Here is a 24,503-nt window from a genome sequence, read left to right on the forward strand (position 1 = left end):
GTTTTATTTTTCCTATTTTGTTCAGCATTTAGTGTACTGCCCTGAGATTCTGATGAGGAACATCTTGGCCCATGTCCACTACATGCCGCCTGATTGGTCAGGCAATGCTCACACATCCAAAGTCCGCAATAAATTTTCTCCATATTTTCCCAATACAAAGTTGTAAGTCATATACAGTAAAACACAGTTAAAGTGAGCATGCTTATTATAAACTGATGCTTACAGCGAAATGAATTTCATTCCCTGTGACTGTATTACATGTTGTAAACTTGACAGATATGACAAATTATGCTTATAACAAAGCAAAATCGACTGTCCCTTGTGCTTTGTTATAATTGGTTTTACTGTATACCTATGTAACACTCTCTTTTTGAATTCCTCTATATATTGATTAATCTAACAATCCCTACATTGTATGAGGACATTTCTGTTTTCTTGTATTTCATAATAAATAAGAATATACAGCAAGTCAGTTCATGATTTAATTTTCATCTATAGATTAGATTCATGTATCAATAGCTTGATAGTGAAAGCTTCCAATGAACTCTTTTATCATTGTTGTAGGCATACTTATTTGAGGAGCTCTTCAGTCCCCTTGTTACCCCTATAGTACTCTGCTTTTCCCTGCGTCACAAATCGATGGAGATCGTGGATTTTTTCCGTAACTTTACGGTAGATGTTGTCGGAGTGGGGGATGTGTGTTCCTTTGCACAGCTGGACGTCCGCAAGCGAGACAACAAAATAGATGATAGGGTAAGTACATGTGTAATAATGGCCAATGCTTATATTTTTTTTTTCCAAATAGTGTTATAGTTTCTCAAATTCACAACAAAAATATGATGAAGTTTAAAATCTCATTAACTTTTAATTAAAAAGATAATTGATATAAAAAAAACTAGTAAATAGAATGAGTACAACGGATGTATTTTCTGCTGAAATTTAACAATTGTATAATTTGAACAGGACGATGAGGAAGAGCCTCAGCCATCCCTGAGGACCAACATGTTTACTCCAGATCAAAGCCCCTCACAGGAGGGCAAGATCCAGATGTCCCTCATGCACTTCCACGTAAGTGTTTGAGCAGTTTAATCTGAAAAAAGACTTGTCAAGGATACAGTATATGTATACAGAGAAAATTTTTGAACAAGTAAAACATAATACAGTGCTGTTATCCTGAAATCTGACGAAGATAGGATATAGGATAGGATACATGATAGAAATCATGAAATCAACCTCTTTCCTATCCTATCCTTCATCTTGTAGCCAATTCGAGTTTAAATTTCAGAGTGGTTTTGCGAAACGAAAATTACTTTTGAAATCCATTTACAACAACAATTTTGTTCATAACATAAAGTAAAACATTACAAAACTATTATTAATGTATATATACATAGAGGAAAAAAGAAATCGATGCGCGCTATTTCTTTTGTCAATTCGGAAACAGCGTAAGTATAGAGTTACGGTAAATTTTTTGGATGAACAATGCGGCGTAAAATTACTAGATATAATATGTTTTATTGCTTTATCTAAAGACTTCAACATTATAAAAATAGAAGTATTCAGTTTAGGAATATTTTGACAAGTATCTTAATAAAAGACGAACGTTGTTTGTGTGTAATTATCATGTTTCATTTAATTTCTTCAATGTCCGATCACTAGGACGTATAAGGTCCGATAATATACTGAACAGATCAAATTAAGAAATGTTATAACTATAATTGCAAAAGAATTTATATCTTTTCAATATCATATAACAACAAATGTGGTATTTTAATTTATTCATAAACTAATGCTTTCCCGAATCGTGTTTACATTTATCGCCGACCGAATCAGCTGAATACTGATTATCTCCGTGGCTGCATATCATTTTATAAGGAAATGAATTAGATTAAAATGTTTGTTTTAGCTATAAATAAAAGTCCTTTATCTCCTTTATCTCCTTTTTTATCATTATTATACATGTATACATAATAAAAACAAAACATATATGGCTTACCTGTTTGTTTACGTAATTGAGTACTCTCCACGTACTATTTAATATCACCGATGCACAGGTAAATAAGTTACCTTCTTCTAAATATTTTCGATTTTATGTATTAATAAGACATTTCGATTATTACATTAGTCAATAAATTGTATATAAAATGATTTTTTTTTATTAAATTTTCGTTTTTCTTTAACTCATATTCCTAAATATGGATGGTATGAGACAGTATAGGATAAAGCTGTTTTGCAGGATAGGATTCAGGATACAGAATATAGGATAGGATAGGATTGCTTTGTCAACTTTCATGATAGCAGCACTGTACATGTACTTTGAATAACATACATGTACTAAAAAGGAGTAATATTTGTTGGGATTTAAAATTTCATTGTTTTCTTCAAAATATTTACAAACTTAATTTAAAAAAACTGTATTATGATATTAGTCAAATTTAGCCCCTATAATTTGCCATTTTTTAAAGTGTTTTAGGTACATTAATTTGTTGTGCTAATTGTTAGAAGAGTTTACATTTTAGGCTCAAACCATATATAGTCCTTTCAATTGTTAAATTTTACTGCCATTGCACACTAGGCAAAATTGCTAACGCACCACTTACTATTTCTTTGATTGTTTTAGATCTGAAGCAACAAAGATTGATAAGTATATTATTTTAACAGTTTATTATAATACAGAAAATGAAACATCATTTGTTGCAAACTTATTGACCAATTGCTTTGAGTACTGTTTATGAAACATTGGTAACCCCACTATGTGATTCACATATCAATATTGGGTGTGACCTCCTGTCACCTTCATTTGATCGGATAAATGTGATGTGTCTGTCTTGTCGCCGAGTAGTCACGCGGCGCTTTGAAACTCTTGCTCAGTTCCTCACACTGCCGATTTGTACAAATTTCCGGTACAACCTTGCAATTGACGCGTGGTGCCTATTACACACTGTGGTTACCTAAAAAAGATATTGCTTTTATTCGATATATGCATGTTGCATCATGTTTTGGCCAATATCACAGGTAATATTTAAATCATTAAAAAGATTTTCTAACCTCTCTAAAGGAGCATCCTGCAGAGACCATACCAACTGCCCTGCCACGCTTTTCTGTGGTCAAATGCAGCATACCCTGTCAGGTTTTTTGTGAGTTTTTAGTAATACATGCATCAATAATAAGAACACAAAAAGAAAAGTAAAGTAAAGATTTATTTTCCCAAAAGAGTGTGAGCACGATTTGAGCATTTCTAAAGAATAGTTACGCTTCGGTTAACATTGTATCCATTTATCCGTTTGGGCATTCAAATGTCTTACTTATGATTAAGGTCAACTATTTAAACATTAAATTTATCTTTAAAATTTTATAGGATGTAAATATTATTTCATTTTAAATGGTGCGTTAGCAATTTTGTCCAATATAATGTTTAGTATGGTTATTTTTTTAAAAAAGGGAATTTTTTAAAATGAATCCCCATGAAATCATTTTACTAGGATAAAATTCATTGAAATTTCTGCTTTTACAGTTTACATATTATGTTAGTATGGATAACTAAATACATTAAATGGTATACACCAGAGATGAATTGTTCATTGCTCGATTGTTTGTAAGTTTAAAGATTCTAAAGTTGCTCTGATTGCATTATATTTTACAAATAACAGCTTACAAACCCAGAGTGGAAACCTCCCAAAGAATGCAGTCTGTTCATCAATGACATCAAAGAAAAAGGTATTAAATACACATGGTGTTTAATACGTACATTTATTTATTTTAATTACTGTATACAGGGTTATTTTCGCCTCTTTTTAATTTTGCCCTTCTTCACTTGCAAACAGTTTTGTCTTGTTTTGAATTCGCTCAGACATATTTGTGTTGAAAGAGAGATGAATTGAGACATTGTTATTAGCACCATTTTAAATTCGCTCCTGGTGAAAGGTGAGAAAATATAACAAGGGTGAACATATCCCTGTAATAAGTACATGTAATATGTTTATTAGATTGAATTTGTTTTTTTAAATTATTAGAACATTTATTGAAACAATTAGAAGGTAATTAATTTTTTCATTTTGTTTAACAGCCAATAGAAACACTACTTCTCTAAGCATCTTTAACCCTGTGACCCAGAATATGGTGATGTCATCTCAGGGGTCCCTTACAGGGTATCTTTCTGGACTACAGCCCAGTGGAGCAGGAGCCCTGGGGGTAAGTTTTATAAGACTGTAACACTCAACATTATTGTGCATGGGAAAGCCTCCAAATTATTAAAATGCTTACTGGCTGTTTTGTTGAATCGTGACTGGCTGTTAATGTACATGGACACAATTATTTCTTTCAAATAGTTTATTAAGTAAAAAAAAAAGATTTTCTTACGTTTTTTGGGGATTTTTTTGGCTGGTTTCTTATTCATATCATAGTTATATATTTTTTATATGCATGTTTGTTTATTTGAAAGCATTGATGTGTTATCATATAATTCAATGGTTGCAGGAAAGTACAACAGACCAGGTAAAAATTAGAAGCAAGACATTCATACCTCCCTTTACACTGCACTCTTGAAAATCAGATGCTTTATATGCTGCTCTTTGCTATTCTTCTTATTATGCCCTCCTTCGAAGAAGGGAGGGCATATTGCTTTGCTGATGTCTGTCGGTCGGTCCACCAATGCTTTCCATTCATTTTCTTCACAGAGGTTGCATGTATTGAGATGAAATTTAGTGTTACAGTACAGATTTATTATAATATCTAGGTCATGTTCGATTATGGGTATGATCGAGCAATTTTCGACAGAGTTATGCCCCTTGGACTTTGTAAAATTCTACTTATTTGCTCTTTCCGTTCATTTTCTTCACAGTCTGTGTCAAGTATCTTAAAAATTTTTTTTAATCATTGTAAGCACAATAGAGTTTTTCTTGAAAATAACTTTCAAATCCATTCTATGCAAGGAGCCTTGTTAGATATAATTATAGCTTTATCTACCGGGTATAGCTACCGGGTATATTTAAATAATAGACTCAAATTTTTGGACTTTAATACCGAGAAATCGGAAAAGTACTGTCTTTTGTTTTTATATATTTTAAACATCATTGGTACTTGAAGATTACCAAATGAATTTGCTTTTATTTTTTCCCAATCAAGCTTTGCTAATTAATGATGAACCAAAATTCCTTTTAAAAATCCAGAAATCATCAGGATTTTTTGGATTTTACAATCGTGCGCATGCACATTACATTCATGCTAAATCATGGGAGGCTCTTTATGTTTCCCCAATATCACACTTGCTTGGATAAACTTAGAAGCGATACAACAAATAAGTGTAAATTTTCATTAAAAAGGACTATATGTGATATGAGCCTAAAATGGCCCCCTAAAATGAACATCATCATTTTACTGTAATTCTTTGCTTTCTTTGTACAGATATATATATGATGTTTTTACATAATGTTCATTTTGATTCAACTGCCCACAATTTAGAAATATGACATCGTAAAGACAACCTTTTACCGCCGTTTTTGCAATTTTTAGCATAAAACAGCTTGTTTTTAAGCAGTTTTTCTTTCTGAAAACATGGAGCGCATGTTTGAACAAACAAAATATTTTAATCAGAGATGTATCTAGCCAAGGCTAATAAGTGACAAATTTTTTTTCCTTGTTCAAGCATGCGCTTTATATTTCCTATTCATAAAAAGGTAAGAAAAATGTCAATTTTTAACTGATTTTGATTGAATTATAGAAATAGCGTCACTTCTGACGTCATATACTGCCAGTGAGTACAAATAAATCAAATAAATAGATGAAAAATATATTTTACATTAACTCATCTAAAATATAACAACACTTTATTGTACCCGAAACACTTTTAAGAAAATGACGGATTATGGGGGCCAAATTTAACTCTTACCATATATAGTTCTTTGTCATATATTCTGTTCATCAAAGGAAAAACAAAAGATAACTCGAACTCAGTGCATTTAATATGAAAATCCCGAGAGTTCCGAATGTTAACATGGTGTGTATATGGGAAGCGAATAAAAAACGTTATTAAAAATTAAAGTGTTGATTCCTTCTTAAAAGCTACTAGACCACAGGGGCTCGTCACGAAGTTACGAAGTTTTAATGCTTGTATATCTCTATTTATAGCTTTATTTATCACCTCTATACAATAAAATATACCTTGTGTATTTTATTGTATATAGGTGGTAGATATAAAAGGGTGAACAATTTCCTGACGAGCCTTAAGTTTATTGTATAGAGGTGGTAGATATAAAAGAGTGATGTAAATGTCAACAATATGGTGTTTCGATGTATCTATTTCGTAAATGTCTGGTATCATATGCAATGTCAACCCGTGCATGCACAGGTCCAAGTCTATTGTTTTGTATAAAAATTCTTTTTACCATTTCAGTACACCAGCCTAGCGTCAAGCATCGCCATACAGAGCGGCATGTACCCCCAGTCTACTCAAGTGTCCATGGCCCCCAGTGTGAGTGGGGTCCACCATAGGCTCCGGGGGGCCATATCCACCGCTGAAGGACCCTTGGAACGGTCCATCGGTGGACCAGTGGGAACCATGCAGGGCTCGACCAGCATGATCGGCAGTGGGTTGGGGGGATACCACTCCATAGGAAGCTCCAAGCCGAGTGTGGACGAGGGCTCGCTCGAACTGCTGTCACATGACATGAGTGTCAGCGCGCTGTACCTACACGACCTTCAGTCTCGCAAACAGAGAGGTCAAGGTCAAATGGGATATGAAAATATAGAGGAAATGCGTGCTAGGAACCTGTGGCAGAGACAGGACAGTAACCAAGGCCCAGTGCATGCTGGGATGCCTAATATACAGGAGAAGAGGGAAGAGGAGGAGAAAGATAGTGGAAACACGGAAACCATTGCTAAATCTGTCTAGTGCCAACAAAAACTCCCACAATGCATAGCTTCTTGCTGGCAGCCACTTACTGTAACTACCAGCTGTTTGTGCTGACTGTGTGTCTGTGACTTATATACCAGCTATCTGTTTTGTGCGATATCATGTGGCATTACATGTACTTTCACCATGTGTTAACCTTATGAACTTGTTGGATTTTATTTATTGACATTTACTTTGTTTTATTGCATTCAGATATATAGACATGTACGTACATGTATGATATAAGGCACATTAACCAATAAATACGTGTACAATGTGTATTATGCTCCTAAAGCGGACATGAGGTACTTTTCATGTAACAAAAGCTGAATTGTTTATCTTGATATGTAGAATTGATCAGATGTGCTTTGTCAGTATCAGCTATCAGTATGAACCGGAATGAACGATCAGATCTCGGGAGGTTTTTTTATGGGTTTTTTTTTGTCACATATACATGTATTATGATGTATATAAAATACATCAAATAAACCTGATTAATTGTATAAATAGAAGAACATTATTTAAGCACTGTGGACTTTTATTTGAATTTTGTTTCAAAGAAGAAGGCAGTCCGTTAGAACGGCATTTGTTGTTCTACTAATAGCCGGAAAGCCATTTGATTAACAGTCATATACATGAACATCCTTAAGAAATGGTAGGATGACCCCTGATCCCTTATTGTTTTTCAGGTCCAACGTAACTTAGTTTCCGCCATATCCATTTCAAATAATTTCAATTTTCTGTATTTGTCGTTTGCTTAGCAGTCCTTTATGATTATGTTTATGTTTACATGTGCCATGGACACATGCAACCCTTTTATCAGTTGCTATCAATCTTTTTATAAATTATAGTTTATCACAAAATATTTATGCAGAGTATAATAGGTACGATTCCTAGGGTTTGGGTTGGAAGCATTCGTTTTGCAAAGTGATATTTTTTACACAGTCAGAGATGGGAATGCTATTATGTCAAATTTTACGAATGGTACATCTACACGGATAATGATATATCTTCCAGTCAATCAAGCCAGTTTCATCTAAATTTTGCCACCATTAAAAGAGTTGGACAAATTACCTACATTTAATTACGCAGTTTCATTTGCCCATATTGAACGGAATTCTCTAGCATACGGTACAATCATATATCGCATAAAGATAATATTACAAATCAAAGTTTTCTACAAAGATATTCTAGTTAATTTTAAGGATCCTCTACACCCCGTGAGAGTACGTCACAACATGGCGATTTTAGTGTACGGTGGAACAATTTATATCGTAAATATTTGTTGTCTCTCTCTCTCTGTGGCGCAGTGATTGTTGCTTTGGACTTCAAACCGCAGGTGCCGCATAGTTCGAATGCTCCGGGATTTTTATTTTTATGAACAGCGGTAAAATTTTAAATTTTGTGACCCCCCCCCCCCCCCCCCCTCCTAAATTGAAATTCTCTTGTTCTTTGAAGTCGAACACATGCTTAAAATCCTTATCTGTAAGTAATTTAAAAGATGGGCTTGTATGCAGAGCATTTCCCAGGTGTATGGAGAACCAATAATTATGTCAGCTGAATCCAATTTTCATTTATATCGTATATGCAATATTAATTCAGTTACCCGGGTTTTGCAATTAATTTTTTGGTCAACAATTTTTTTTCTGTTTCAAAGAATTGACAAATGAAGTCATCTGTTATAAATCTATCTCTAATTTTATTTAATGTTATTATCTTTATACATTTAATTAATTCTTTACGTTAAATCTTTGACTACATGACATTATAACAAAAAATACAAACAAAAGAAACAAACAGATTTTTAAAATAAAATCAAAATAGATGGCAATTCAACGAATAACAACAAAACACGCACATAAATGATAACAAGTTATAAAACTTGTACATGAATATATAGAGGTATAAATAAGTTTGGACTCAAATCAATGAGTTGGAGGAAATGTTCTAGCGTATATTCAGAAAGTGTTAAATATAATGTACTATAAATAATATGTTAGTTTATTGAATGGTTTTCGAACTATAGGATAAAATACGTATAATTAATATGTGTTTTAAATCTTATTAAATTCCGAAATGATATTTAATAATTATAAGATTTTATATCAATTTATAATCATTGAAAGAAATTCCAAATAGGGATAAACGTACAAAAAAATAATGTCTAAGCAAGTCTAAATTATTATCTATTGATTCAAATTTTCTTTTTTAATCGGAGAATGGAAGAATGAAAGCTTTGATAGCTGAAGATGACATAGTACTTTACGGCAGTCGACGTCCAGCACTTTTAAAGATTTACACTTAATTTGTTCTACTCCTCTTCCATGGTGATTGACTTTTATAACCAATTAATGAAACATTTTGTTACTGATTTTGATTACAAGATAAATCGTGTTATTGCAAATTTTCCTGTAGTAAATTACAGTTACTGAAGCTTTAATTAAGGAATAGGGAATCTTTCTTTGAGTATTATGAGGTGATAATTTTGGTTGGGGTGTGATTAAATCTAATAAAGCCCGATTGGTTTTATGATATATTTGATCACACCCGACCGACATTATCTCCTCATAATATTCAAAAAATGATTCCTCATTACTTATAGTTATATAATTTTAAGCCATAGTACAATTAAATATTTAAATATAAATTAAGCAAACCCCGCTGGCCTCCCAATTATACGTCATTTGAAGTTATGGGTTATATAGTACAAAATCTATACGTAGTGTTATCATAGTTTCATACATAATATTTAAAACATAGTTTTATCCATTTAGATAACGCTTACAGCACATGTACATTTTGATGTTCTGTCTGAAGTTATGTTGGTACAATTTATACTTTAAGACCGTTTCCTATTCTTTAAAATTATAGAAATTTTTAATCGTTTTATATTCTAAATCATACTGACTGGCAAACAACTTTTTATTGTATACATTTGTGTGTATCAAGCGATCAAACATATCAAAAACAGCCAAATTTCTGCAAACAGAAGCGTACATTACGAGGTAAATTTTAAATTTATCTAAAATTTCCCTTAAAAATGTAAAAGAGAGAGCTTTTTTACAGATATGTCAATTTGTTCATGTACCATGATACAATATTGTTTTCCGAATTCTAGGGGCATTTTTCTACTTCAATTCACACGTGTGCTAAATACAATGATCCCATATAATTCAATTCTATATTAAAATACACGGAATTGAATATAGGCACACAATAGCAAAGTAATTTTAATTTGCCTAATAGTGATTTCGTACAATTTGTTGGATTGATGATTATGCATGCTTTTATACTCTCTCTGAGACAATTACATACTTTTCTAATACAGGGAATATGTCAACACTTACAGACTTACTTACAGACTCGCACTTATTCTAAGCAAAAAAAAAAAGTCAGTAAAAAAAATTCATTGAAATTCACTTCAATCATTTGGAAAATATTAAAACATACACTTTACAAGGCTATCAAAACGTTTGCTTTTAACATGACGCCTGCATTGGTATCCTTCATTGCATAAACGTATTTTTCAGTTAACCAAATAATATAGAGACATATATATAAAATATGATCATGAAACCATTTAAACTATCTCTCTAAATACATCAGTCTTGTTACTCTTTCAACCTGATTTGATACAAAAAGAGAAAAATACGAATCCGGATCATACATGTTATTTGAAATGTTGTCATTTTGTAATAAAAAGATAGCAGTGCTGTCATGTTTATCAAAGCAATCTACGAGGGCGGGGTTGACTTCCCATCCACAGGCCAGACTGGTGTCCACGCTATTGTTTAGCAAAACGTTAATTGTTTCGATATGTCTGTTCTCAAAAGCTAAACATAGAGGACTTAATTTGTATCTATTACATAAATTAATGTCTGCTCCATATTTCAGTAAAAGTTGTACTGTGCTATCATGTCCGTATTGACAAGCTATATAGAGAGGACTGCATCCGTCCTTCATGCATGAATTAATGTCTGCTCCATTACTCAGTAACAGTTGTACTATGCTATCATGTCCGCCATAACAAGCCCCAGTAAGAGGACTGGTTCCGTCCTCCATGCATAAATTAATGTCTGCTCCTTTACTCAGTAACAGTTGTACTGTGCTATCATGTCCGTATTGACAAGCTATATAGAGAGGACTTGCTCCTTCTTCTTCACATAAATTAATGTTTGCATCATTACTCAGTAACAGTTGTACTGTGCTTTCATGTCCGTTTTGACTAGCTATATAGAGAGGACTTGCTCCGTCTTCCATGCATAAATTAATGTCTGCTCCATTACTCAGTAACAGTTGTACTGTGCTATCATGTCCGTTTTGACAAGCTATATAGAGAGGACCGGCACCGTTTGTCTTGCATAAATTAATGTCTGCTCCATTACTCAGTAACAGCTGTACTGTGCTATCATGTCCGTCTTCACAAGCTATATAGAGAGGACTTGCTCCTTCTTCTTCACATAAATTTATGTCTGCTCCATTACTCAGTAACAGTTGTACTGTACTATCATGTCCGTATTGACAAGCTATATAGAGAGGACTTGCTCCTTCTTCTTCACATAAATTAATGTTCGCTCCATTACTCAGTAACAGTTGTACTATGCTATCATGTCCGTTTTGACAAGCTATATAGAGAGGACTGACACCGTATTTGTTGCATAAATTAATGTCTGCTCCATTACTCAGTAACAGTTGTACTGTGCTATCATGTCCGTTAAAACAAGCTATATAGAGAGGACTTGCTCCGTCCTCCATGCATAAATTAATGTCTGCTCCATTACTCAGTAACAGTTGTACTGTGCTATCATGTCCGTTTTGACAAGCTATATAGAGCGGACCGGCACCGTTTTTCCAGCATAAATTAATGTCTGCTCCATTACTCAGTAACAGTTGTACTGTACTATCATGTCCGTATTGACAAGTTATATAGAGAGGACTTGCTCCTTTTTCTTCACATAAATTAATGTTTGCTCCATTACTCAGTAACAGTTGTACTGTACTATCATGTCCGTTTTGACAAGCTATATAGAGAGGACCGGCACCGTTTGTCTTGCATAAATTAATGTTTGCTCCATTACTCAGTAACAGTTGTACTGTGCTTTCATGTCCGTTTTGACTAGCTATATAGAGAGGACTTGCTCCGTCCTCCATGCATAAATTAATGTCTGCTCCATTACTCAGTAACAGTTGTACTGTGCTATCATGTCCGTTTTGACAAGCTATATAGAGCGGACCGGCACCGTTTGTCTTGCATAAATTAATGTCTGCTCCATTACTCAGTAACAGTTGTACTGTACTATCATGTCCGTATTGACAAGCTATATAGAGAGGACTTGCTCCTTCTTCTTCACATAAATTAATGTTCGCTCCATTACTCAGTAACAGTTGTACTATGCTATCATGTCCGTTTTGACAAGCTATATAGAGAGGACTGACACCGTATTTGTTGCATAAATTAATGTCTGCTCCATTACTCAGTAACAGTTGTACTGTGCTATCATGTCCGTTAAAACAAGCTATATAGAGAGGACTTGCTCCGTCCTCCATGCATAAATTAATGTCTGCTCCATTACTCAGTAACAGTTGTACTGTGCTATCATGTCCGTTTTGACAAGCTATATAGAGCGGACCGGCACCGTTTTTCCAGCATAAATTAATGTCTGCTCCATTACTCAGTAACAGTTGTACTGTACTATCATGTCCGTATTGACAAGTTATATAGAGAGGACTTGCTCCTTTTTCTTCACATAAATTAATGTTTGCTCCATTACTCAGTAACAGTTGTACTGTACTATCATGTCCGTTTTGACAAGCTATATAGAGAGGACCGGCACCGTTTGTCTTGCATAAATTAATGTTTGCTCCATTACTCAGTAACAATTGTACTGTGCTTTCATGTCCGTTTTGACTAGCTATATAGAGAGGACTTGCTCCGTCCTCCATGCATAAATTAATGTCTGCTCCATTACTCAGTAACAGTTGTACTGTGCTATCATGTCCGTTTTGACAAGCTATATAGAGCGGACCGGCACCGTTTGTCTTGCATAAATTAATGTCTGCTCCATTACTCAGTAACAGCTGTACTGTGCTATCATGTCCGTTTTGACAAGCTATATAGAGAGGAATTGCTCCTTCTTCTTCACATAAATTAATGTTCGCTCCATTACTCAGTAACAGTTGTACTGTGCTATCATGTCCGTTTTGACAAGCTATATAGAGAGGACCGGCACCGTTTTTCCAGCATAAATTAATGTCTGCTCCATTACTCAGTAACAGTTGTACTGTACTATCATGTCCGTTTTGACAAGCTATATAGAGAGGACTTGCACCGTCCTCCATGCATAAATTAATGTCTGCTCCTTTACTCAGTAACAGTTGTACTGTGCTATCAGGTCCGATTTGACAAGCTATAAAGAGAGGACCGGCACCGTTTTTCCAGCATAAATTAATGTCTGCTCCATTACTCAGTAACAGTTGTACTGTACTATCATGTCCGTATTGACAAGCTGTATAGAGAGGACTTGCTCCTTTTTCTTCACATAAATTAAAGTCTGCTCCAATACTCAGTAGCAGTTGTACTGTGCTAACATGTCCGTTAAAACAAGCTACGTGAAGAGGACTGACACCGTATTTGTTGCATAAATTAATGTCTGCTCCATTACTCTGTAGCAGTTGTATTGTGCTATCATGTCCGAATTCACAAGCTATATAGAGAGGACTGGCACCGTTTTTCTTGCATAAATTAATGTCTGCTCCATTACTCAGTAGCAGTTGTATTGTGCTATCATGTCCGTCAAAACAAGCCCCAGTAAGAGGACTGGCTCCGTCCTCCATACATAAATTAATGTCTGCTCCATTACTTATTAACAGTTGTACTGTGCTATCATGTCCGATTTGACAAGCTATATAGAGAGGACTTCCTCCTTCTTCTTCACATAAATTAATGTCTGCTCCATTACTCAGTAACAGTTGTACTATGCTCTTATGTCCGTTTTGACAAGCTATATAGAGAGGACTTGCTCCTTTCTCTTCACATAAATTAATTTCTGCTCCATTTCTCAGTAACAGTTGTACTGTGCTTTCATGTCCGTTTTTACAAGCTATATAAAGAGGACCGGCACCGTTTTTCTTGCATAAATTAATGTCTGCTCCATTACTCAGTAACAGTTGTACTGTGCTATCATGTCCGTTTTGACAAACCATGCAGAGTGGACTTGCTCCTCTTTCTTTGCACAAGTTAATGTTTGCTCCATTACTCAGTAACATTTGTACTGTGCTATCATGTCCGTTTTGACAAGCTACATGGAGAGGACTGATTCCGTCTTCTTCACATAGATTAATTTCTGCTCCACAATTCAGTAAAATTTGTACAATGCTATCACATCCATCAAAAGAAGCAATACAAAGAGAAGTGATTTCATCTTTTAAACATGGATTTATGTCTTCTTTAGTACTTATTAAGAGTTGTCTCTTGTTGTCCTGCTTTCTACTTGAATTTGTTTTGTGACCTGTGTTTATTTTTGTATCCTTTTCATTTGGTATAATTAAAGTATTAGGTTCATTGATTTTGTCAATCATCAAATTAACGTCGATAGGGGTATTTTTAATCAACGGTTTGAGAATTTCAGAATTGTGGAACACAGTTACAATGTGAATAGGAGAGAGACCTCCCCATTTTTCCGTCAAACATCCACTATTGTTTTTCAGAAACCAATTAAACAATTCTACTGAACCATTACAGCACACCGCCGGGAACAAAGAACAGCCTGTAAAATTGACTTGTTTTTCTTGTAAAATTTTAAGACAATGTAACGATAAATCTGTGTGACTAAATACAATCAAAGCAAAGAGGCATGAAACTTCATTTTCCAAATGCACGAATGCAAGTTTGGACAAATTCAATTTTTTTGATGTTAGATGAAGTTTCTGTTTATCAGTTTGAAGTCCTATACTCTTTAGCAACATTTGTTGCTTTTCTGAATTATTTTTGAGTTTTTCTTGAAATACCCTCTTCACATTTTCGTTTTGTAAACATGGATTAAGGACTACATCTAAAAGTCGTTCTCCGAAAATATCAGAAAAAAGCCTATCACCAAGCGCATCGATATACCGGTCACTAATATATATAGTAAACTTTTCATGAGTCTCGTTACCTTTATCGTATCTCACTCGTGTCCGGAGAAAACCAACATCGGCATATTTTATGACAGTCAGAGGATAATCTGATCCAACTATAAAAGTAGTAACTTCCATCACAAAGTCGTGATAAAACTGATAGGTGTCTTCAATTTTTTTTACTAAAAATCCTATGAGAGAATCAAGTTCGTCCCTAATCGAAAAGGGTGCCGTCTTTGTACTCATTCCACAAAGAATCAACGCATGTTTGAATTTTTCTTTTGCAACCTTTTTTTTCGGTATATCATCAATGCGGAGATCATTGTTAAAAAGAATCAAAAGAATCAGAGCACAATATTTTTCTTTCCTTTTTGCATTTCTGAGCCCACTTAGTTCTTCTAAAAGTTTAACAGGTTCTTTAAAATATTTTAAACCTTCCATCATATTGTTTTCATTTCTTTTAGAATACAATTTACATAATAACGGAAAATACTCTTCTATTTTAACAATTTCAGCACAATCTTCTTTAGAAAATTTCTTATCAATTTTGTAACTTTTTAAAATGCTTCTTTTTTCATCCTCGTTTAATTTGTATTGTTCAATATTGATGTCTACGATATTTGACATATCACAAAAAAGTCCTTTTACTTTTTTATCAGAAAGAATAATTTTCCTACACGACATCAAAAGTTTAGCTCGTTTCAGATAAGATGGCAATGCTTCTTCATATCTTTGCCATTTATTATACAATAATTCATCCATCGATTCTTTGCCAAGTGGGTCGTTAAAAACAAACAGGGTATTTGTGAAGTCGTTTCCTATGAAAGGGGCATTTGCTATATCCTCGATATCTTTTACCGGTTTCACAATCCAGCCTTCTTTCCTGTATTTGAGTGCAACATGATGAATGATGGCTGACTTTCCAGAACCCGAATGTCCTGTAACAATCACAATATTCTGGCTTGCCGTTTTATTTTCAACCGCCATGCAAGCGTTTGACGAAATAAACCATTCGTCTTCTTGCTCCCATTGTTTAAATATAGCTCTGTCAAAAGGTGATTCTAATAAAAGAAAAAATAATTGATGTATTTAAAGTGCACAGATTTTATATGAATACCCAATATCGCAAAAATTCTTAAAAATGTTTCATAGATTGTATCTATGTGAACTTTAAAAATTACCATATTGAACTTGTTGCTTAAAGCTGACATGAATTCTTAGTTATGCATTATTCACTTTCATCTCCGACTACCGACATATTAATTCTCTATTTTTATTGTTAAGCTCATCGCTGTACACCCCTAGAGAACTATTCATGCACACCGCATTCAGATATTTTATTCACACGAGAATTATTATTGGATGACATATTTGTAGAAATGCATTTTGAAAATAAAATATATTACAACCCCTGCACTGATAAGGAATATCCAATCAAAGACGATACAAAACAGACGAGAATCCAGGCACACACATTTCGAAAATCCTCGATTGTTGTATCTCTAACGTTTCTCTGTGTTGCACTGTTATATCACCGCAAATGCGCAAACCATATATTCACTGTAGTACAACATTTACCAGCTATTATTTACTATGTTGCATGTTATGAACGCACAGGTGTTTGATGTGCGGTGCGAGCGTAGTGCCAGATAAAGCGGACACCTCGGAAATTCTTTCAAATAATATACCCTTGTATTTCATTAATTGTATTTTTTTAATTCATTTTTTCAAGCATGTTACATTTTATGTTCCTAAGGGTGGTTCTTACATCTCGAATGCCTCAATCGGAAAACAATCGACCCGTTTTTTCGATGGGTATACAGTAGCAGTTAAGGAGCGATTGAAACAATTATGGCAAACCTTTTATGAATTCACATAAGCCTTTAATTTCGTTATTTTGCGTTGGTATGTCTATTGCTACTTGTTTATAATGGGGACCAAAATTTGAACAAACTTAAATTTACACTACCTAAGGATGCTTCCACACAAGTTACAACTTTTCTAACTAATTGATTTTTGAAAAAGGGATTCAAAGATTTTCTCTAAATCTTCCTATGTGAAAATTTATCTCCAAATTGTTGGGGACCATAGTTTGATCAAACTTGAATCTAAACTACCTGAGGATGCATGAACACAAGTCTTAGCTTTTCTGGCCAAATGATTTTGAGAATATATGTTTAAAAAGAGTTCTCTATATTTGTTTATGCAAAACTTCATCCCTCCATTTTTTTGGACCCACCCTACCTCCGGGGATCAGGTTTTGAACAAACTTGAATCTACACTAATTTAGGATGCCCCCACACAAGTTTGAGAATTTTTGGTCGAATGGTTTTGAGAAGATTTTTGAAAAATACCACTTAACTTTAATTTTAAATTTTCCTTTATTCTAAACTACTAGTATCTTTACTTTTAAAAGAATACGTGACCCTTAATTCGTACAAACTTGAATCATCCTCATTAAATGATGCTATATGCCAATTTTGGATGAAATCGGTCGCGTAGTTTTGGAGAAGATGAAAAGTTTTTAACGACAGCAACGACGTCAGACAACAGACTAATATTAATCAGAAAAGCTCACATGAGTCTTTCGCTCAGGTGAGCTGGAAAAGATCGAAGCTTGGGTTAAGGTTTTTTGTCGTCTATTATGTATGAATTGTGGCCTCCATCCCCTGGTAACAAGACAAATTTGACTTATATTTCTTTGTAAATAAATTAATCAAAACAAATAGATATGTAACACATACATGTATAATGACGTTTCTCCCATAAGATTGCTTATAGGTCGATGTTGACTTATACCTTTTTAGTCATATTTAGTTGCTAATGAGAATTTAATGCATTCATATGCAAGCGATATTAACCACTTGCCTGATTAAATTGTCTTGTGTTTGGTCTTTTATTCTAAGTTGGTTCACAGAAATCACAATAAAATTAGTAATATATAGGTAAATTTCTAATAGAAATTCATTTTTATTATGGTTTTAATTCCGTTGCAATAAAATAATTCGTTGTTTTGTCACCGTTACTGCTCTGCAAATATCTTGAATTTAGACTTTTCTACCCTTGATTGAAAATAAGATTCATAAATATGCATGGAGGGTGGAACTAATATTGTAACAAGTAATAGCTTTCCAAAAAGCTTGCCGGACTAAACAAAATTATTCAATGGAAGCATGCATATATCAATAAGGTTATCTTATAAGAAATGAATTTAAGTTTCGCTGCTAATCATTAATTTAACAAGAGGCCCATGGGCCACATCGCTCACCTGAGGAACAATAGGTATGATAAAATCAGCTTAATGGAGTCATAATACAAACTATCTGGACAATGTACAATAATACATGTAGATCCTGTATAAATAAAATCCATTTTCCCCTGGATATTCTTATGTTTATAATCATTAGTCCCTTTTCTAACAAGATGATTTTATAGTCATATCATATGTTGAGTATTGCAGTTCTCAAAATGATCCTTAACAATAGTTTATATATAAGATATAAACGTACATCAAACTCTGAACCTTCTCGGGAGGCCAAAGAATTGTCCTGGGGCCAAAGTCTTAACAATTATAAAGAAACATCTGGCTGATTAGTTTCTGAGAAGATTTTTAAAGATTTACCCTATATATTCCTTTGTTAAACTTTGACCCCCCATTGTGGCCCCACCCTACCCCTGGGGATCATGATTTTCACAACTATGAATCTACACTACCTGAGGATGCTTTCACACAAGTTTCAGCTTTCCTGGCTGATTAGTTTCTGAGAAGAAGATTTTTAAAGATTTACTCTGTTTATTCCTATGTAAAACATCGACCTCCCATTGTTGCCCAAACCTACCCCCAGGGTTATGATTTTCACAAATTTGAATCTACACTACCTGAGAATGCTTCCACACAAGTTTCAGCTTTCCTGGCTGATTAGATTCTGAGAAGAAGATTTTTAAAGATTTACTCTATATAATCATATGTTAAACATCGACCTCCCATTGTTGCCCAAACCTACCCCCAGGGTTATGATTTTCACAAATTTGAATCTACACTACCTGAGAATGCTTCCACACAAGTTTCAGCTTTCCTGGCTGATTAGATTCTGAGAAGAAGATTTTTAAAGATTTACTCTATATAATCATATGTTAAACTTCAACCCCCCATTGTGGCCCCACCGTACCCCCAGGGGTTATTATTTTCACAACTTTGAATCAACACTACCTGAGGATGCTTCCGAAGAAGTTTCAGCTTTCCTGGTTGATTAGTTTCTGAGAAGAAGATTTTTAAGAGTAAAAATCAACAAGCATCAAGCATTCCATGGAAAGTTGAAAAATTATTTATTGAAAAGCTGCTTGTATATTATTGAATTTAATCTACTTCACACAAAATCCCTGATAAACAATGATTTTTGTCATACTATGGGACTGGTATCCAAGGAAATTTATTTCCTTAGTTACGGGTGCACAAATCTTTGAAAATAAAACAATGATTTTAGCTAAACATCTACGTAAATTATTCCTTTACATGATATTATATAGTATTTTGCTTTTTGTATTTATTATAAGATTGAGTTTTCCCATTTTTAGGAAAAAATAAAATTTTAAAATATTTCATTGTAATTGTTGCCATGACAACAGGAGGAGAACATGCATTTAGGCGCTTATCAATTTTCAAAAATTGCACATCTTTATCACTTTATATGCAAAATCTACAACCACTGCTGGAAAAATAAATTATGTATTTCTGTTAGTGATCATCTGTACTATTAATATGCAAAATAAAATCCATAGGCAACTTTGAGGGGGGAAAGTTGTACAAGGTTTAAAAGTATATCAAATTTGCATTTTAAGCTTTTACAAAGGGGTAATGGTAACATAAAAACCAAGTATTATTAAATTGAATAGATCATATTGTACCTTATTTTTAAAATATTCCCTGGTTCAAGATGCACAATAAGTCAAATTTTCTATTTTATAGAGTTTTTTTTTAAAATGACATTTTAAAGATCAATCATTTTCATCTAAAATTAGAAAACATGGACACACGGACGTAAGGGCAAATATAAGGTAATTAAAATACTTATTTCATTTATAAATGAGGTATTTTACTCCTCAATGTGGTTGAATCATAAATTTAGTGAAAATCTGCATACAAAACAATCATTTAAAATATTATGTACCAAGAAAAAGCAAGGAAGGAGGTCAGGTTTTACCCTCTGAGTTCATTTTATTTGACCTTTTTGTACTTAAAGTGCAATTCTCAACATAATGAAAAATGACTTAGATATTCTTGACAAAAAATGTGAACAATAACATCATATACCAATATTGTTTTTCATTATATAAGTACTATAATGATGGTCAGAATGAATATATAAAATAAATATATATATATATAATATATATTTTGTTTAAGTTGCATCTTTCCTGACCTTTTTGTACTTAAAATTAGCCAACTTTTAATAATAAGTGTGATTTGAAATAAAAGCTTTCTAAATGTTTAGATTTCTTATGATTTCAATGCAGTTTTCTGGATATTTTTGTTTTCCACTTCATAAATAAGATATCATATATAAATGTTTAGAAAGAGGGCTTTAAATGTAAAATTCTTACAAAAATATTCGAGGTTTTTTCTTTTTATTTGAAACAGTTTACACTAAAAGTCTATCACCTATAAAGCTCTCTGAAGGGCGCGTAATTATTTAAAATAACCTCAGCTTAGAAGAAAGATATGCTCTTCATCTCTAAATGTAATACTGAATCTCCAGTCTACTCTAACATGTCTAAGAGATTTCAAGTTGTTCTAATAAAATCAAACACCAATAAGATTATTGGGGGGGGGGGGGTGGGGGGGTGGAAGTCCATCATAATTCATTTTTCAATATGTATATTTAAGAAAAAACATTGCTGCATGAAAAAGTATGTGCAGAGATGTTATTTAAAAAGTGAAGGTCAGAAAAAGAAATCAAGGAGGTAACTTATTCCTCAGAAGGCGAAATATCCAATTTAGATGTTCATCTGATTATCATATTATTTTATAGTTGAACACAGTCACCAATAGTTTCTTTCTTTCACTGATATCAGCCCGAATCATATTTGGATGTAACTATAACAAATAAATGACAATAATTGTTTCAGTTAAATTGGTCATATCCGCCCCCTCCCAGCACCCATGCATGCAGGAATTTCACATAAGAAAAATTGTCTCAACAATATATGTATATGCTTACTTTGAGAATTGATCTACTAAGCCACTTTTAAAAAGTGTTCTGTCCATCTCCCTACTCGATCAGTAATTAAACTTTTTGTCATTAAGATGGGGAAATATTTTTTCTTCAAAATCTAATAATCAATTATTTTACATAAAACTGAATTGGTCTGCAAAAATTCAGAGAAATATTTTGACAGTCAGCTGATATAGATAGTACAGTAGCCTTAATATCAATATGTGAATTGTTGGTTTATATTCTTATGCATGAATTTATTTCCTATTTAGTCTTGGTTTAGTCAATGTCATCAGGTCAGTTCAAATAGCTTGACATAAACCTGTATTACTGCTTTTACTGCAGAACTTGCTGAATGCTCTATCTAACATGGATTTTATTCTTTATTTAACAGTGTAAAGTAAACACAAATAAAACAATCTTATGAATATCAACTTTAATTTTTACCATCATTAATTGTAATAATTTTCACTGACAATAATTCAACAACTCAAATGATCAAGTGGTAATAAATCATTATGCATCAGCATTGACATATGAACACATCTTATTTTCAAAAATAGACAGAGTATAAGTCAGGCACACATTTACTTTGAAATAGTTCAGAAAATACTTGTTTGTACCATTGTATTTAACCCAAATATCCCTATATATAATTATATATAATTTTGAATTCTATTTGATAAGATTTTCAGTTTTAGTTGAAAGCCAGCTCTTCTTTTCTGTGGAACAAAGTGGTTAACATAGCTGTTTATCTTCAAGGATGAAAGAAATTCTGCTAAAGAAAATCATCCCTTGTCAACTATAGTATTTGTTGGTCTGGGTTTTTTTTCAATTGCACCTTCACCCTCTTCTTTTGCGAAATTTAAATATTTCAAGCATTGTCTCTGTCATCTGTCTGGTATGAATATTTTAATTTTTGTGTAGACATGGTAGATTTTAGTGTCCATCCTCATTTAAGTTGATTCATTTGGCTTGCATGTGACACATTTTCTGTTTACAACTCACTAAGTTATCTGTAATAAAACAAAGAACCTGTTATAACTCATACACCTTTCCATCCCCTATTTAATTAAACTGTCTTGAAAACTCATACAGTAAAATAGTTTACTGTTATAAGTCATTTAAGATATGTGTAAAATCTTGACTTTTTCTAGCAATATGGTACAAATAGTTGATTTTATGTGAATACAACATTAATTACCAACATATAGAATAATAAGAAGACTGATCAATTATTCACACAAGATACATTTAAACATGGATTTGTATACATGTAGCTACCATATAGTCTATTCATGTATGTTAATACATTTTTCATTAAAAGTTTATTGTCCTTGATGCACAAACACTATGTACAATTAGCAATCACGTATACATTTTCTTTGTCATGTTTAAACTTTTATTTATAATGTTGTGTGCATTGACATGTTAATCCGAATTTTCACGAAGATCTACAGCACCCACTATTTCTCCCGTTAAAGAAATGTTTGCCAGTAGAAAATAAGAAACTAGTAAAAGTTGTCACTTACCATGATAATGAACTAAATAAACACTTCTATAATCCAGAAACTAAAATCCATAGTCGTCTCACTTCAGCTCCGTAGAAATATTGGATGTAAACAATGTAAACAAAATACCGTTTATACCTCCTTTCGTAAGAGAGTCATATCAAAGGGAGCAATCGCAACTTCTCGGGCCTTTCCGGCAAGCTCGGAAAAACACCTCGAATGTATTAACATCACCGGATGTTAGAATTTTATACAAAATGGAGTCGCTTCCCATTAAAATAGCTATCGGCTAGACAGCTTTATAAGTCGATTCTGTGTTATATTTTAGGGTATATCATTTACTTTTATGAAGTCTAGCTTACATCTCAACAGATCATAAAATGTGTTGTATTTATATCAAGTTTTATAAAAAGGGGGGTTGTCATGGACGCCCAGGTAATACATTCGAGGTGTTTTTCCGAGCCTGCCGGAAAGGCCCGAGAAGTTGCGATTGTCAAAGGGAGGTAATTAGAGTAAAACTTGCACGTTTCCAGGTGTATAAAATCAGTATTTATTTATAAACGGGTGACTTGCCTAAAGATTTTTTAATTGATTCTTCTAGAACAAATGTCTTAATATAAACATGTAGTGTTAGTTAACCTTGACATGGTTGTAGAATTTTATAAAAGTGCACTGAATTGACTGGTGTTTGCATGCAAAATTAACAAGATAAAACGGGTATAAATATCAAAGGATGAAGTAAATGTAAATTCTTAATGATGTTTAAATTACAGCAAAGTGTTTTGTTGTATAAAAAATTATTGATGGAGTTTTAAGATGATTTAACATAATATTGTATTCGTATATACAAAAATGTTCATGTTAAAATGAAGTACAAATCAGTCAGTCTAAAAGCACGTGGTTTCCATAGTAACAGCACGAATAAAAAAAAATTACCCAAATATTTTTAATACAATCTTCATTCTGATTATCTTTATATGTGTTTTTATCATTATTGTTTTTATGTCACTTTCCATATTTTTCACAAAATGCTCGATGCTTGCTGATTTTTACTCTTAAAGATTTACCCTATATATTCCTTTGTTAAACTTTGACCCCCCCCCCCCCCCATTGTGGCCTAACCCTACCCCTGGGGATCATGATTTTCACAACTATGAATCTACACTACCTGAGGATGCGTTCACATAAGTTTCAGCTTTCCTGGCTAATTAGTTTCTGAGAAGATTTTTAAAGATTTACTCTGTTTATTTCTATGTAAAACATCGACCCCCCATTGTGGCCCCACCCTACCCCCGGGGGTCATGATTTTTACAACTATGAATCTACACTACCTGAGGATGCTTTCACACAAGTTTCAGCTTTCCTGGCTGATTAGTTTCTGAGAAGAAGATTTTTAAAGATTTTCTCTATATATTCCTATGTTAAACTTCGATCCCCAATTGTGGCCCCACCGTACCCCGGGGGTCATGATTTTCACAACTTTGAATCTACACTACCTGAGAATCCTTCCACACAAGTGTCAGCTTTCCTGGCCGATTAGTTTCTGAGAAGAAGATTTTTAAAGATTTATTCTATATATTCCTATGTAAAACTTCGATCCTTCATTGTGGCCTCATCCTACCTCCGGAGATCATGATTTTCACAAATTTGTATCTACATTACCTGAGGATGCTTTCACACAAGTTTCAGCTTTCCTGGCTGATTAGTTTCTGAGGAGAAGATTTTTAAAGATTTACTCTATATATTCATTTGTTAAACTTCGATCCCCAATTGTGG

At 33.3% G+C, this 24,503-nt stretch overlaps 2 protein-coding genes across 2 annotated transcripts in view; one reads left to right on the top strand and one right to left on the bottom strand.

Moving 5' to 3' along the window:
• The window catches only part of LOC128163320 (uncharacterized), a 100,422-nt gene that overhangs the window by 58,953 nt on the left and 16,966 nt on the right, over positions 1 to 24,503 (bottom strand). The window lies entirely within an intron of this gene.
• On the top strand, positions 571 to 7,305 carry LOC128163858 (autophagy-related protein 9A-like). Its single transcript, XM_052827530.1, has 5 exons — positions 571 to 753; positions 964 to 1,068; positions 3,651 to 3,717; positions 4,067 to 4,191; positions 6,392 to 7,305. Exons 1-5 carry the CDS (start codon positions 640 to 642, stop codon positions 6,887 to 6,889), a joined length of 909 nt encoding a protein of 302 aa, XP_052683490.1. The 5' UTR covers positions 571 to 639; the 3' UTR covers positions 6,890 to 7,305.

This window comes from Crassostrea angulata, chromosome 9 (assembly GCF_025612915.1).
Source record: "Crassostrea angulata isolate pt1a10 chromosome 9, ASM2561291v2, whole genome shotgun sequence".
NCBI classification, from domain to species: Eukaryota; Metazoa; Mollusca; class Bivalvia; order Ostreida; family Ostreidae; genus Magallana; species Magallana angulata.